The sequence below is a fragment of the Danio rerio genome, chromosome 17 (genome assembly GCF_052040795.2).
Source record: "Danio rerio strain M-AB ecotype USA chromosome 17, GRCz13ab, whole genome shotgun sequence".
In the NCBI taxonomy this organism is placed as follows: domain Eukaryota; kingdom Metazoa; phylum Chordata; class Actinopteri; order Cypriniformes; family Danionidae; genus Danio; species Danio rerio.
This window is the reverse complement of record NC_141037.1, coordinates 1,416,283-1,432,106: the sequence shown is the minus strand read 5'-3', so window position 1 is coordinate 1,432,106 and position 15,824 is coordinate 1,416,283. Positions and strand designations below refer to the sequence as shown.

At 37.1% G+C, this 15,824-nt stretch overlaps 3 protein-coding genes across 12 annotated transcripts in view; 2 read left to right on the top strand and 1 right to left on the bottom strand.

Annotated features, from left to right (window-relative positions):
- The window catches only part of LOC141378483 (cysteine-rich motor neuron 1 protein), a 98,724-nt gene extending 96,152 nt beyond the window's left edge, over nt 1-2,572 (top strand). For 3 of the 6 annotated variants that reach the window (XM_087289947.1, XM_087289946.1, XM_087289950.1), the window contains one exon: nt 200-2,572. In XM_087289947.1, the coding sequence (XP_087146073.1) occupies nt 200-337 (138 nt within the window). In that variant the 3' untranslated portion in view covers nt 338-2,572. The remainder of the gene's footprint in view (nt 1-199) is intronic. The other 3 variants (XM_087289949.1, XM_087289948.1, XM_087289951.1) reach the window with 1 other exon arrangement.
- The window catches only part of arhgap11a (Rho GTPase activating protein 11A), a 1,047,489-nt gene that overhangs the window by 899,219 nt on the left and 132,446 nt on the right, over nt 1-15,824 (top strand). The gene's annotated exons all lie outside the window — the stretch shown is intronic.
- The window catches only part of eif2ak4 (eukaryotic translation initiation factor 2 alpha kinase 4), a 100,080-nt gene continuing 88,449 nt past the window's right edge, over nt 4,194-15,824 (bottom strand). For all 5 annotated transcript variants that reach the window (XM_087289776.1, XM_087289777.1, XM_087289773.1 and 2 more), the window contains exons 38-40: nt 13,653-13,697; nt 11,839-11,954; nt 4,194-4,409 (exon numbers count right to left, since the gene is read on the bottom strand). In XM_087289776.1, the coding sequence (XP_087145902.1) occupies nt 4,352-4,409; nt 11,839-11,954; nt 13,653-13,697 (219 nt within the window). In that variant the 3' untranslated portion in view covers nt 4,194-4,351. The remainder of the gene's footprint in view (nt 4,410-11,838; nt 11,955-13,652; nt 13,698-15,824) is intronic.

The window sequence follows — 15,824 nt, the reverse complement described above, 5'->3', positions numbered from 1 at the left end:
ACACAATATAAGCCCAGGGTGTGTCCAAGAGTGTCCAGCGTGTTCATCTATGTGCAGGTGTGTGATGTTCAGAAGTGCAGGAGTGATGGTTTTGTTCTCTTTCACTCAATGGTGCTGTAATCACAAATGTTTAATACTCCAGTTTAACATCTTGGGATGGAAACACAGCTAATGTAGTGTTTATATATGTGTGTGGCAGACGGTGATCCTGAAGAAGCACGTGAACATGAACTCAGTGGTGTACATGGAGCCGTCGAGAGAGAACTCTTTCCAGAGCGAGTCGGAGCGCTTCTCCATCCCTCGAGCCAAACTGGCCAACACAAACGTCCAGCGCTAAACCCTGAGCGGATCGACCTGTGCTTTACTCACTGCCGTCTCGCTCCACGGCGGAGAAAACCAGCAAACGCTCAGAACAGCAGCGCTGATCAGCACCAGAGCTGGACATCGGTCTCCACAGGCCTTACAGGACAGTCTGACCACCTGTACATTACTGTTAGAGACACACAAGAAACACACAACAACTACACAACAGCAGCCTGCAGCCCACAGCAACCATACTACAGTCATGTAGAGGATTTACCAGTGTTTTTGAACCATAATAGAGAACATTTTACTGTAAATATACGATAGTACTTACATTGCTTTGTTAATGAATGCTCCAGCAGTTTTAATTAAAGTAAACTGGTAATAAATACTGTAGTGTACATTAGTTTTACTACAGTAAACTGTGGCGATTTGTAGTATAATATACCCTATAGTTGAAAAAAAAACTACAGTAATGCCTCATTTGTTTATACTGCTGTGTTACCATAGCAACTGTAGAATCACCACAACAGATCGATTACTGAAGTTGTTGTTACTATAGCAACTGTAGAATCACCACAACAGATCGATTAATGTAGTTGTTGTTACCATAGCAACTAAAGAATTGCCACAACAGATCAATTACTGTAGTTGTTGTGTTGCCATAGCAACTTTAGAATCACTACAACAAATTGATTACTGTAGTTTTTGTTACTATAGCAACTGTAGAATCACCACAACAGGCCATTTACTGTAGTTGTTGCGTTACCATAGCAACTGTAGAATCGCCACAACAGATCAGTTACTGTAATTGTTGTTACCATAGCAACTGTAGAATCACCACAACAGATCGATTATTGTAGTTTTGTTGCCATAGCAACTTTAGAATCACCACAACAGATAGATTACTGTAGTTTTTGTTGCCATAGCAACTATAGAATCACAACAGGTCCTTTACTGTAGTTGTTGTGTTACCATAGCAACTGTAGAATCGCCACAACAAATCAGTTACTATAGTTGTTACCATAGCAACTGTAGAATCGCCACAACAGATCAATTACTGTAGTTGGTGTGTTACCATAGAAACTAGAATCACCACAACAGATCAATTACTACATTCTTTGGGTGTACCACATTACTATAGTTGTGTTACCATCGCAACTATATAATCACCTCAACATTTCAATTCAAGTGCTTTACTAGTGTACTTCATTCATAAGGTTCAAAAACACTTCAGTATTTACTTTGTATGACTCGTAGTTCTTTCCACATGGGATTCCTCCAGAGTAAATCAGTTTACATATAGAGCATTGTACACGCCATTCTTAACTCTTTCCCTGTCAGTGCTTTTTAAAAATAATATTGCATCTGCGGCAGCATCTTGCATGATTTTCACCTAAATTTGTCGATCCTTAGAAAATGTAGAGCTATGAATATATTTTATATATCATAATGAACCAATCCTCCGCTCAAAAATACAAAAAACAACAAAGGCTTTTTTCTGTTTAATTATTTAAATGCAGATGATTTTGACCAAAAAATACAACCATATTCAACAAAAACAAAAATATGTATATATTTTTGGTGCATTTTCAGGCTATGCACACACACAAACACATCTCATTTCTGGGGAAAGAGTTAAAAATGTAATTACTATTATTTTCTCCATTTATTGACGAAATATTTTCCTTTCTAAGAGCGTCACCGGCTGATGCTGTGTGTTACTGTATCTTTAAGAGATGACCTCTGTTGTGATTGGCTGACCACTGCTGATATGTAAATATCTGAGGTCACATGATAATACGGATGTGAAATTTCAACCTTTGTCAGCTGAACTGATGCAGGTTCATTAGCATCACAGACGTTTAAAATAGAAGAGTTTGATATTGTGTGTTAAATGTCTGTTTTCTTCCCGAAAGGATTTCAGAAACAATAAATCTTCATCAACATCATCATCATTGTGGTTCACATGGGAATTAGAGCGAATGCTTTTGTTTGATACATGTACAAAAAAAAAAAACATTAGAGGAAAGTATCTTATTTATTTTTTCACATTTATTTATTAATACTAAACTCTAGTACGTGATTGCGGTTCTGTCTGTTCTGTGATGTTTGGCGGAGAGAGAGAAAAGCGACCCAAAGCTGCTGTACAGATTTTGTAAGGCGTCTGTCTGCTTTCTATCCGAGCTTTATTTATTTGAGCCGTCAGTCTGATCTCTCCATGTTCAGCTGTAACCTGTTTTACAAATAAAGAGCAATTGTGTGTGAACGCGACTCTGATGTGACTTTGTGTGTGTGTGTGTGTGTGTGTGTGTGTGTGTGTGTGTGTGTGTGTGTGTGTGTGTGTGTGTGTGTGTGTGTGTGTGTGTGTGTGTGTGTGTGTGTGTGTGTGTGTGTGTGTGTGTGTGTGTGTGTGTGTGTGTGTCTTTGTCTTTGTCTTTGATTTCAAAAACATGTATAGTTACACCTCATACAAATGAAATGGACATGATTTATTTATTTATTCAATTTTAGACTTTCAGTCTGGCAGGCAGACAACTGTAGAATCGCCACAGCAAATTACTAAATTCGTTACCGTGGCAACTGTGGAATTGACACAACAGATCAATTACTATGTTCGTTTCCGCAGCAACTGTGGAATCGCCACAACAGATCAATTACTACTGTATATTCGTTACCGTGTCAACGATACATTTGCCACAACAGATAAATTACTATATTCGTTACCATGGCAACGGTAGACTTGCTGCAACAGATCAATTACTATAATCATTACCTTAGCAACTGTAGAATCGCCGCAACAAATCAACTACTATATTCGTTACAGTGGCAACGGTACAATCGTCACAACAGATCAGTTACTATATTAGTTACCATGGAAACGATACAATCGCCGCAACAGATCAATTACTATAATCGTTCCCTTAGCAACTGTAGAATCACCGCAACAAATCAACTACTATATTCGTTACATTGGCAATGGTACAATCGTCACAACAGATCAGTTACTATATTAGTTACCGTGGAAACGATACAATCGCAGCAACAGATCAATTACTATACTCATTACCATAGCAACGATACAATCGCCGCAATAGATCAATTACTCGGCATTATCCTCGACGGCAAAACCGAAATGTCCCCATACCGCGGATTTGAAAGACGCCGGTGCTTCCTCGTACTGTTGCCTTACTTCACCGCTGTTTGCCATGTTAAAGTGTGAAATAATGGTCAAGCGCCCCCTAACTTTAGAGCATTGAATATTCACTCGCGAGGAGGAGTTTCCTCATCAGCTGGTACAGGCACACACAGTCAATTCGGAGAGATATAAAACGCACATGAAATAGTTAAACGTAAAATCAGAAAAAAACGCAATTTACAAGCGCATATTGAACCGTGGATGTTGTACCGAACGGTTCAATATTATATTGAGAATTGTGGCATCTCTAGTGGCAACGATACAATCGCCGCAACCGATAAATTACTATATCCGTTACTGTGGCAACGGTAGACTCGCCCCAACAGATCAATAACTATAATCGTTACCTTAGCAACTGTATAATTGTCGCTACAAATCAACTACTATATCCGTTACTGTAGCTACTGTAGAATCAACACAACATCAATTACTATATCCATTACCGTGGCAACTGTAAAATCACCACAACAGATCAAATATTCGGTATATTCGAGTAAAAACTCTGATGCTCTTTTATCGTATTTTTTTGTGTGTTGACATTAAGAATTCCAACTTTACCATAATATAATTTATTTTCATGTTGTATTTTGACTATTTTCTCAGATAAATAAATAAATAAATAAAATGCTGCATGTAAAGCAAATCTACAAAATCTAGTGATGGATATTAATGAAAATCAAGAGGACACATGTTAAGGGAAAATACTTTATTATTTCAGCTGTGGACTGTACAGTATTGTGATTGGTTGCTGGACCCTTCAGATCAGGCTTTGGCATTAAATCTGCAGCTCACAGACACTCGACTCATCTGTAAAGGGGAAGATCTGCAGGAAAACACTCTGTCACTCATTCACAGGAGGATCTTATAATAGTCATCTCTGTAGCTGTAGAGGACCACCACTGACACTCTGAAAAACACACACAGCATAACACATGCACAGTTAAAAAGCAAGACAATATGATTTATGTTGTTCAGCATTTACTGTGTAAATTGTAGTTCAATTTTTCTTCATGAGTTTTGAGAATTTGAGATGATTTTCTGAGGACACTGACAGACATCAGCAAACAGAACAACATCTGCACTGTCTTTAAATGGCAGAACTCTGAATATCAATGTGGATGAGGAACAGAATTATAAACAGCTCCAGATTTGACTAGAAATAAGCTTGATTCTCCACATTCTTCACAACAACAAAAAAAGACTCATAATTTAACTATAAATACATGAAAAATAAAGAGTTTTTCTCTGAATTTTGTGTTGATTCTCAACATATACTTCAACATTCTTCTCTAAGTTTAGCAGGTTTTTACACACACAAAAACGTTTCTTCGGATCGATCTAGTTTTTCATGAAAACCACTAATAGTTTTTACTCGAGTTTTTTTTTTGTTTTCAAAATGTTTCATGTTTTCAATGAAGAAATCACGAGTTTTACATCAACGTTTTAAATTTAACAAAATCTTTTTGTTTACAAATGTAACTTTTTTCATGAAGACTTTTTTCTCTACGTTTAAATAAAACAATAAAAGAACGACTTTTCTCACTTTTTAACAAAAAGCTACTTTTTTCTCTAAATATAAATAGTCTTTAATTGAAAAATGCAGCCTTTTTCCTCTAAATGTAAACAGTTTTTCACTTTTTGAACAGAAGTTTGATGAACAGATGATGATTTTTGTCTCTAAATGTGATGACATAAATGATAAAACAACTTATTTTTCCAGAAATGTGACTAGTTTTTGACAGAAATGCTGACTTTATTCTTTAAATTGAAAGTTTTTCAGAGAAAATTAAACCTTGTTTCTTAATTCAGCAAAAAAAAAAAAAAATTTAACCGAATTCTCCAAATTTAAGTTGTTTTTAAGAGCTTTTTTTTCTGCATTTAAATAAATTATTTAAAAAAAGACTTTTCTTAAAATGTAATGTTTAGCGAAGAAAGTTAAACAAAAATTTTGACTTTTCTAAAATGTAAATAGTTTTTTCAAGAGAAACTGAACGTTTTACTGCAAACTGTTAATCTAAATTCTTTAATAAAGTGTTATCTTTCTCAGAATTTAGCAGGTTTTCATGAAAATAGATGACATGTTACCTCTCATAAGTTGTTTTTTTTTTTAGAAAAACTTTTTTCTCAAAATCTAACATTTTCAATAATAAATGACTCTTTTGAACTCTTAAACTTCTGTCTGAAGTTTAATGAAATCTAGTTTTTAACAAATGATTTTCATGAAAAGCAAGTTTTTTCTAAACTTTTTTTCAAGTTTTTTACAGAAAATTATTATTTGAAAGGGGGTTTTAAGGTCTTTGATTTCAAGTTAATTGTGTATATTATGTTTAATTATTTATAATACTTGTGCAGGTTTGTTTTTCTAAATTTAACAAAACCTTTAGTCTCCAAATATTTTTTTTTTGCATGAATTTTTTTTCTCTACATTAAAATAAATAATAAAATAAAAAATTCCCAAAAATTTAACTAGTTTTTAACAAAAAATTACCTTTTCTCTAAATTTAAACAGTTTTTTTTACAAAATATGAGAACTTTTACTGCAAACTGTTAAACACAAAAATTATCATGACTTAGCTCAGAATTTAACAAATTCTTCATAAAAATCAATGACTTTTTCTCTCTTAAAATGTGACTCATTGCAAAGAAAAATGATTAATAACTTTAAAATAAAAATTCAATGACTTTAAAAGAAGATGTTTTTTTCTCTAAATTTGTTCATGAAAAACTGCTTTTTTCCTCTTTTTTTAGAGACGATACACTTCTCAAAATGCTGTTAACATAATTTTTCATTTTAAAACAAATTTTCTCTAAATTTAAATTTAAAATTTAAATAAATATTTTTTAATTTATGAAAAACTAAACATTTTTCATATTTTTTGTGAGTTTTTCTTTTTGAGAAAACAAAAATAAGAAAATAATTGTTACATTTTGTGAAAAAATTCCCAAAATTTAGACATGCAAATTGTAAAATGTAAAAGTCTTGATGAAAACACTTGATAAATTTGGAGACAAAAAGTTTTTTGAAAAACTCGTTAAATTTAGAGATTCTCTCTTTACGTTTTTCATAATAAAAAGTAAGTTTTTCATAAAGTAAACAGAAATCTCTTCATTTAACGAGTTTCACAGAAATGTCAAGTTTTCTCTCTCAGTTGAACTGGTTTTCACAAAGACAGACATTTTACAGCAAAACCCAGCAAAGAATATCTGCATTGTTAGTAATTGACGGCGCTCTGATGATCAGCAGGAGTTCAGTAACCAGATAAAGAAAAGAGCTGAAGAGGAAATCAGAAACAACTGCTGAAACTCGGAGAGATCCAAACTCATGGACGTACACACAAGATGAAGGAGATCAGCTTTTATGAGGGGAAATAATGTGTGCGTGTGTGTGTGTGTGTGTGTGTGTGTGTGTAAAAGTCAATGTCGGCAGGGTGAGAGTCTCGGGTCACTGCGACAGTTAACTAGAGAGAAGCCGCTCACTTTCACACACACACGCATGCACAAAGTAACACACACTGACTCACATATCTCACTCACAAATATGCACACACAGACATACAAACATGCACGCACAAACAAAGCAACTTCCAAAACAGCAGCACAAAGGGAAGAAATGAGTGCGTCGAGGATCTGTCCCGTGTATGATTGAGCCTTTTCTGATTTAAATGGCACCCAGGTTACCCTTTTTCCAGGTTTAATATAAGTCTGTTGTGTCTCCAGAATGTGTCTGTACAGTTTCAGCTCAAAACACCCATCAGATTATTGATTATGGCTTTCAGTAGTTTGTATTTTTTAGATCTAAAGAGCTTGTTGCGGTTTCTGTGGCCTGTGCCTTTAAGCCTAGTCCTCTCCGCCCACCGTTCCCACGTGCCTGTCAGTGTGCCTCAATCTCCGCCTCGGCTGCCTCAGACAACAGACAGACATGAAGGATGATCTCGGTTAACTTTTGTGAGAAATACAGTCAGAACTTTCCCAATGATTATTTGATGTATTTGTTGTGGAGTCGAGTCACACACAATGTCGTTACAAAGTTACACTGTCATTACAAATGTAATATAAATGTCATTACAGCGTGCGCATTTAGCTTTGCACTCTTTTTGCACGTATATGTGTCAGGATGCAGGTTAATCTCCGCTGCTGTGTGGATATCTGTTATGTTAATGTACAGAATAAATCTGATTTATCGTCCACAAACCGGGATTGAAGCGTCTTCCTTTATAATTGTTCTGACATGCAGCTGTGCTGATGAAGTAAAGCTGAAGTAAATCGCTGTAATTTACACACGTGCTCTGTTTTAAAACATGTTGTGAAACTCTCTCTTGATCACATTTGATGATGATTGATGATCCGAACGCAAACTGAACAGAGCTTTTATTCCCGGTCGCGCACGTCCTGTCATTATTCATAGCGAACACAGAGTGCTGTGCATGAAAATAAATGTTTTACAGTGTCAGTTGAATATAATGCAAGAAGAAATCTGATAATGTCTGATTTTACCAGTGAAAACAAATGGCCTAATAATGCTGACAATGACAGATGACAAGCACATGTCTCAAACATAATGGGCTCTATTTTGACGGTCCATGCGCAAAGCGCAAAACGCAGGGCGCAAACGCTTTCAGGTCGTGTCAAGACACGTTTTTGCTAATTTAAGGACGGGAAATCTGCTTTGCGCCGCGGCGCATGGTCTAAAAGGGTTGAGTTTATTTTCTTAATGAGTTAAAGGTGTGTTTAGAGAATAAACCAATCAGAGTCTCACAGGCCCGGATTGGCTAATCGGGAGGACCGGGAGAATTGCCGGTGGGCCAGTCCGTTTTTTGGCCGCGAGGGCCGGTGTCCGTGGCTCCAGAATCTGTTGCTCTCAGCAGTCACACTTTTTAAATTTATTTATTTACTTGACCACAGCCTTTTTATTCATTATTTTACCGCAACTCTTCTCTTTTCATCTATTTTAATGATTATAAAACTCAGTTGTGTCTCCTTTCTGAATGCAGCTATTGTGGTCCAGCGGTTAGCATGTTAGGTTAAGACGCCGCGTACCCGGGTTCGATCCTCTCTAGAGTAACTTATTGTTTTCATTTTTATTGTTAAGACATATAGTACTGTTAGGGTTGTTGAACATTTGAAGTTCTAAAGCAGCTGTTTTCTCAAAAAAAGACGGGATAGTGTAATTAGAAACTGATTTGGAAATGACCTTATTTTAATATAGTCAGTCGTGAACTGAGGTGGGCCGGTCTGAGGCTTGAAACTCCAGGGCTGAAAAGGAGTCCCACTCCGGCCCTGGAGTCTCATCTTCCATTCCCTTTAAGAGTCAGCTGCGTCGCGCCAAGAGGGCATTCGCTATTTACAGGATGCAAAGTAAGTCTAAGTGGAAAAAATGAGCATTTCACAAGCAAACAGTTCACAGTTTATTAACAGAAAACAGTTAAACAGAGCATCTACTGCGTAAGAATGAGAGATAATCGATCTACTTTCACTTTCGCTCTTGGATAGGGAAACCTTTACGAACAGACATCAATTAGTCTATAAATAAATAATTTTGTTTGTTAAGCGCAAATATTCATTTCAAAACTGTTTCTAAATTCAGTTCTAATTTCCAGCAAACGAATAAATGAACAATAATAATGAAGTGTGCTCAAAAACCTGAGTTATATCCTAAAACACATGCTGCGCCCCATATGGTCTAAAACCTGACAGGTGGACAAATCTAAGCTTGTTTTTAATAAAACAAATATAAATATGGATATAATCAATAATACTGCTAATAATAATAACATTATACAAAAGCAAATAGTCATGAATGAACTGAAAAAGCCTCCCGAGATGAAGAAGACATAAAAGCAGTGATTTTTCATATTTATGTAGGCTAGAAAATAATATGTTCTGTAATATTTTAATCCTTTATATTTATATCCTATATCTATTCTTATTATATCCTATATATATCCTTAATATTTACGTTTTTTCATATGTAAAGATATTTGCCTATTGCTCTCTTGTGTGTATTAAGCAGTGTGTAAGCGAGGCGCAACTCTGCGCTGGAGTTTAGACCGGGTTAGTTTTGGTATAATGAAAAATCTATTATAGTTTCTCAGAAAAGCAACGCGCCAGCGGTCCGCCTCAGAACGCCTCCTTTTTAGAGCAGAATGCCTATGAGCGCACAAATGAGCGCTAATGCATTTGCTATTTAAACAGCGTAGCGCAACGCCTCAAAACCACTCTTGCGCCAAGCTGAAACTAGCAAAAGACTACTGCGCCACGCCTTGCGCCACACTGCGCCGGGTGTATGATAGGGCCCAATAATTCAACTTTATCATTAGGAATAGTTGTTTTTAGATGTCATCATTTTACTGTGAATTAACAAACAGGACATATTGAAAGTCTGTTCAAGTCCACCATAATGACTGTACAAAATTTACCAACAGTAGAGCTACACACAGACCTGATATTATTAGTGTTGCTTTACCATACCGTCACTTTAGAATTATAAGCTTCTATCTGACATTATTGTCAAAATTGAGTTATTGACATATTCTTATTAAATGACATCTTACTAGGGATGTAGCAATATTGTAAATATTGTCATACCGCAATAGTAATTGTTTTCAATATTAGCGTCGGCGCATGACTCAATAAAACTATATTTCTGAGAAAAGTTTGCTCAGGCGAATGAAGTGAACGGGAGGAAGCGGGAACTACAATTCCCATCAGCCCAGGCGTGGCCATCATCCTTTGCGGTCTGTTGTCGCTACAGATCCAGTAATGCGGAAATGGAGTGTGCTGCTAGTAGCGGGGAAGAAAAAGAGCTGGAAATGATCGAACCTAAAGCGGGTTTTAAATCGGATGTGTGGAAGCATTTCGGTTTCTCTCTAAAAAGATACGAGAAAGGAGAAAAGGTGACAGACAAAGACAAAAACAGAATGCAGGCGCTGCCAGACTGTGGTGAAATATAAGTCGGGGAACACGACTAATAACAGTCATGGGGACTGCAGAACACAGCACACTGTTCAGATTATCATAAACTATCATACACCCGGCGCAGTGTGGCGCAAGGCGTGGCGCAGTAGTCTTTTGCTAGTTTCAGCTTGGCGCAAGAGTGGTTTTGAGGTGTTGCGCTACGCTCTTTAAATAGCAAATGCATTAGCGCTCATATGTGCGCTCATAGGCGTTCTGCTCTAAAAAGGAGGCGTTCTGAGGCAGACCGCTGGCGCGTTGCTTTTCTGAGAAACTATAATAGATTTTTCATTATACCAAAACTAACCCGGTCTAAACTCCAGCGCAGAGTTGCGCCTCGCTTACACACTGCTTAATACACACAAGAGAGCAATAGGCAAATATCTTTACATATCAAAAAACGTAAATATTAAGGATATATATAGGATATAATAAGAATAGATATAGGATATAAATATAAAGGATTAAAATATTACAAAACATATTATTTTCTAGCCTACATAAATATGAAAAATCACTGCTTTTATGTCTTCTTCATCTCGGGAGGCTTTTTCAGTACATTCTTAACAATTTGCTTTTGTATAATGTTATTATTATTAGCAGTATTATTTATTATATCCTTATTTATATTTGTTTTATTAAAAACAAGCTTAGATTTGCCCACCTGTCAGGTTTTAGACCATATGGGGCACAGCATGTGTTTTAGGATATAACTCAGGTTTCTGAGCACACTTCATTATTATTGTTCATTTATTCGTTTGCTGGAAATTAGAACTGAATTTAGAAACAGTTTTGAAACGAATATTTGCGCTTAACAAACAAAAGTATTTATTTATAGACTAATTGATGTCTGTGCGTAAAGGTTTCCCTATCTAAGAGCGAAAGTAGATCGATTATCTCTCATTCTCACGCAGTAGATGCTCTGTTTAACTGTTTTCTGTTAAAAAACTGTAACTGTTCACTGTTTGCTAGTGAAATGTGCATATTTTTCCACTTAGACTTACTTTGCGTCCTGTAAATAGTGAATTCGCTCTTGGCGTGACGCAGCTGGCTCTTAAAGGTAATGGGAGATGAGACTCTGATTGGTTTATTCTTAAAACACACCTATAACTTATTAAGAAAATAAACTCGACCCTTTTAGAACATGTGCCACGGCGCAAGGCAGATTTTCCCGTCCTTAAATTAGCAAAAACGTGTTCTGACACGCCCTGAAAGCGTTTGCGCCCTGCGTTTTGCGCTCTGCGCATGGACCGTCAAAATAGAGCCCATTGAGTTCACTCACAGAACTCAGTGTTTTTTTGTTCCTCTTATAATGGCCGAGTCTGCCATTATGATGACTCTAATCTGGAGATGCTTTTACCGCTGTATTGTTGTAGTCTGCTCACCTCTTGTATATCTTGAAGTGCTGGAGCTGTTCACAGATCAGTTTGAGGTATCTCTGTTTGGGCAGTCGAGACAGAAGCGTCTTCACACTGATGTTGAACTGCTCCTCGCCGTCAAACTGAGCACACAAACACACACGATGATTACTGAGCGCTATAAACACATCACAACATTTATATCCATTACAATATCTCGTTTTCAACACACTGTACATCCTATTCTGTTTCAGAAAGTTGCCAAATCCCCTTTTCATTTATAAACCTGATGTATTAAACCCAAAGTCAAAGCAATAAAAAAACATGTCATATATTTGAGAAAATGACATTTAAAACATTATTTAATATGAATTATTTCTAATTTTCATTAAAATGTAAAAAAAAATGACAGTAATGTGACACTTTGAATGTACTAGAAATAAAATAAACTATAAAATAATAAAGTAAAAGAATATAAAAAAATAGGGCGTCACGGTGGCGCAGTGGGTAGTTAATGTTGAACCGCACGCTTCCATCCAAAATTAATCCAGTTACCGACCGCTCCCGCGCTTTATTCGGAAATTTATTACTGTGCCGAAGAAATCCGGTCGGGTCCTGCGTCTCCCGCGGTACCGCCGCGGGAATCAATTTCCGAATAAAGCGCGGGAACGGTCGGTAACCGGTTTAATTTTGAACTGGAGTGGGCAGTTCAACAATATCGCTCCCGACTCCCGAGCGAGCGAGCACGCAAATGTATGTGTGTGAATGAGACAGCTGCTGCCTTTAGCTTGTTTTTTGTGTGTGTGTGTGTGTGTTTGTGTGTGTGTGTGTGTGTGGTTGTGTGTGTGTGTGTGTTTGTGTGTGTGTGTGCGAATTAGAGGTTTGTGTGTTTGTGTGTGTGCGCGCGAGAATTAGAGGTTTGTGTGTGTGTGTGTGTGTGTGTGTGTGTGTGCACGCAAATGAGAGAGAGAGCTTTGTGCTGTGTGTGTGGTGATGCCTATATGTGTGTGTGTGTGTGTGTTACTTGCTTGGTGCTTGTGTGTGTGTCTGTTTATACAGACAGCTTGTTATAGGCTGGTCTCTGTATCGCTGGGTGGTTTTCGGTTTTGTTCTCCCCCTCGTTCGTTAGCGGGAACGGGTGCAGCGGGTAGAAAACAGGGCGGGTCGAGAAGCGGGACAACAAATGATAAATATATGCGGGAGCGGTCGGGTTTGGGCTAAACCTGGTGGGAGCGGGATTCAAAATTAAGTCCCGCGCAGATCTCTACCTCACAGTAAGAAGGTCGCTGGTTCGAGTCTCGGCTGGGTTAGTTGCTGTTTCTGTGTGGAGTTTGCATGTTCTCCCCGTGTTGCCGTGGGTTTCCTCTGGGTGCTCCGGTTACCCCCACAGTCCAAACACATGCGCTTTAGAGGAATAGTAGGCTAAATTGTCTGTAGTGTATGAGTGTGTGTGGTGTGTTAATGAGAGTGTATGGGTGTTTCCCATTACTGGGTTGAAGCTGGAAGGGCATTCCCTATGTAAAACATATGTTGGATAAGTTGTCGGTTATGCTGTGGCGACCCCAGATACAAAGGGAGAACATGCAAACTCCACACAGAAACACCAACTGACCCAGCCGGGACTCGAACCAGAGACCTGCAAGTATTTCCCAGACGCACATAACAATAGGTGGATGGAAACACAGCTAATATTTGCTCCCCATGCTCAGGCCGAGGGTTTCCCTGTATCCGGCTGTCACCATTCACACACACACACACAGGATCCCCTTTCCTGCTGGTTTTCCACTGGAATGCCATTTATTTACTCAGAATAGCTGATAATAATAGCGGGCGGTACAGACCTCCAGGGACAGGAAGTTGATGAGTGTTTCCTTGGGCAGATCGACCTGCGGAGGAATGTGACACACACATACACACACACTGTTATCAGCAGAAACACACAGTCAACAGGAAGTGCTCTGGACATCTGACCTTTTCCAGCTCATGCATCCAAACAATCCTTCAGTAAATCACCACAGCAGATGAACGACTGAACGCGAGACGTGTTTTCAGCAATACTGACTCATGAGAGTCTGAAAACTCAACAAACATGATGGAGGATCTCATACACTGTAATAAATGCTGGCTTGCACACAGTTGCTTCATGCTGTCTCGACACAAATTGATTTTTAACTTAATTATTTTTTCACAAATTTAAGTGGAATGAAGATTAAATAATTCAGTTGTCCCCACAAAAATCCCCGAAAATTGTGTTGATTCAGCGCATTTTAAACAAGCAGCGGAAAAACCTTTGTTGATACTTCAGAAAAGCACTGATATTGTTATTTCTGTCTTTAGTAATTGTAGATTGAGCTAAAATATTTAGTTATTTGTAATCACAAAACACTAAAGACAACATTTAAGGCCATTATGAATTAAAGACTTGTATATTTTCTTATAGTGCTGTGAAATGATTCATCGTGATAAGAAATTGTGCAAAAATTACAACTTGCACTACCGGATTTAAAAAAAAAACAGATCAGCTTCTGCTCACCAAGGCTGCATTTATTTATTTATTTATTTCATCATAAATACAGTACAAACAGTAAAATAGCGAAATGTAATTGCCTTATAAAATAACTGTTCAAAATTAGATTATCATTTAATTTAATCGTTTATTCCAGGGATATATTGATGAATTTCAGCTTCATCAGTCCGGTCTTCAGTCACATGATCCTTTAGAAATCACTTTAATATTCATTATTATTTTTGTTATTATAATAATAATAATAATAATAGTAATAATAACTCATTTTATTTGTAAATGGCGCCTTTTTAGACACCCAAGGTGCCTTACAATAAGCATCAGCAGACATGCTAAACAGATTAAACATTACTAAAAACAATCATTGACCAAACAAGTTAAAACACAATAGCGAATATAAAAAAACATAACAAAAACATGATAAAAAAATTGTTAAGTAAAAGCCTGCTTAAAAAGATGGGTCTTTAGACGGGATTTATAAGTGTGAAGACTAATCACTGCTCCTAAGATCTTGGGGAAGTGAGTTCCATAGCCGAGGAGCCATAGAGCTGAAGGATCTGTCTCTCTTTGTGCTCAATCGAGTGTGAGGTGATACCAGGGTGGAGTTGAGGCTGATCTAAGTGTAGGTGAGGGGGTGTAGATATGGAGAAGTTCGGTAAGATATTGAGGAGCAAGATTATGAAGTGCCTAAAAGTTAGAAGTAATATTTTAAAGTCAAAACGATATCTTACTGGACGCCAGTGGAGCTGATAGAGGAGTGGTGTGACGTGCTCGTGAGATGGGGTCCTACAGATGACACGAGCTGCATGGTTCTGAACCAGTTGGAGTTTATGAAGAAGTTTGGAAGGAAGCCCAGAAAGAAGTGTACTGTATTACAGTAGTCAAGACGTGAAGTAACTAATGCGTGGATGAGAATTGCTGTGTTATTGGTTGTGAGAGAAGAGCGGAGACGAGTGATGTACTGCATATTTCCACCAGCGTGTGTAATATTATGCAGGTTATTATTATTATTCATAGTAATAAAAGAAATAATGACTGGAGTAATAATTTCATTTAAAATTACATACAATAAGTAATAAATAAATATTAAATAAATAAATAAAGCATTTAACAACTTTTTTTTTTACATTTAATAAATGCCGGCTTGATGAAGAGAAACATTTTATTAAAAAAATATTTTGAAAAAAATAAACAACCCCAAACTTTCGATGTTTGTGTACTGAGAATACTGATGATGCGTGTATAAACACACACGTGCGCACCTGACCATGTGTTTTTGTGTCACTTTATACCGTCAGATTCAATGGATCGCGCACCAAAGTTCACTTCAGACAGTTTCAGTCTCAACAAGCTCCTCAGAAACTCTTCCTCTTCTATATCTTCCTCTGTTTGTTATTCTTCTTTCTCTATTTCTTTCTCTTCATCCTCTTGTTCCCTTTTCTTTTCTTCTTCTTTTCATCCTCTTCTTCTTTCTCTTCCTCTATTTCTT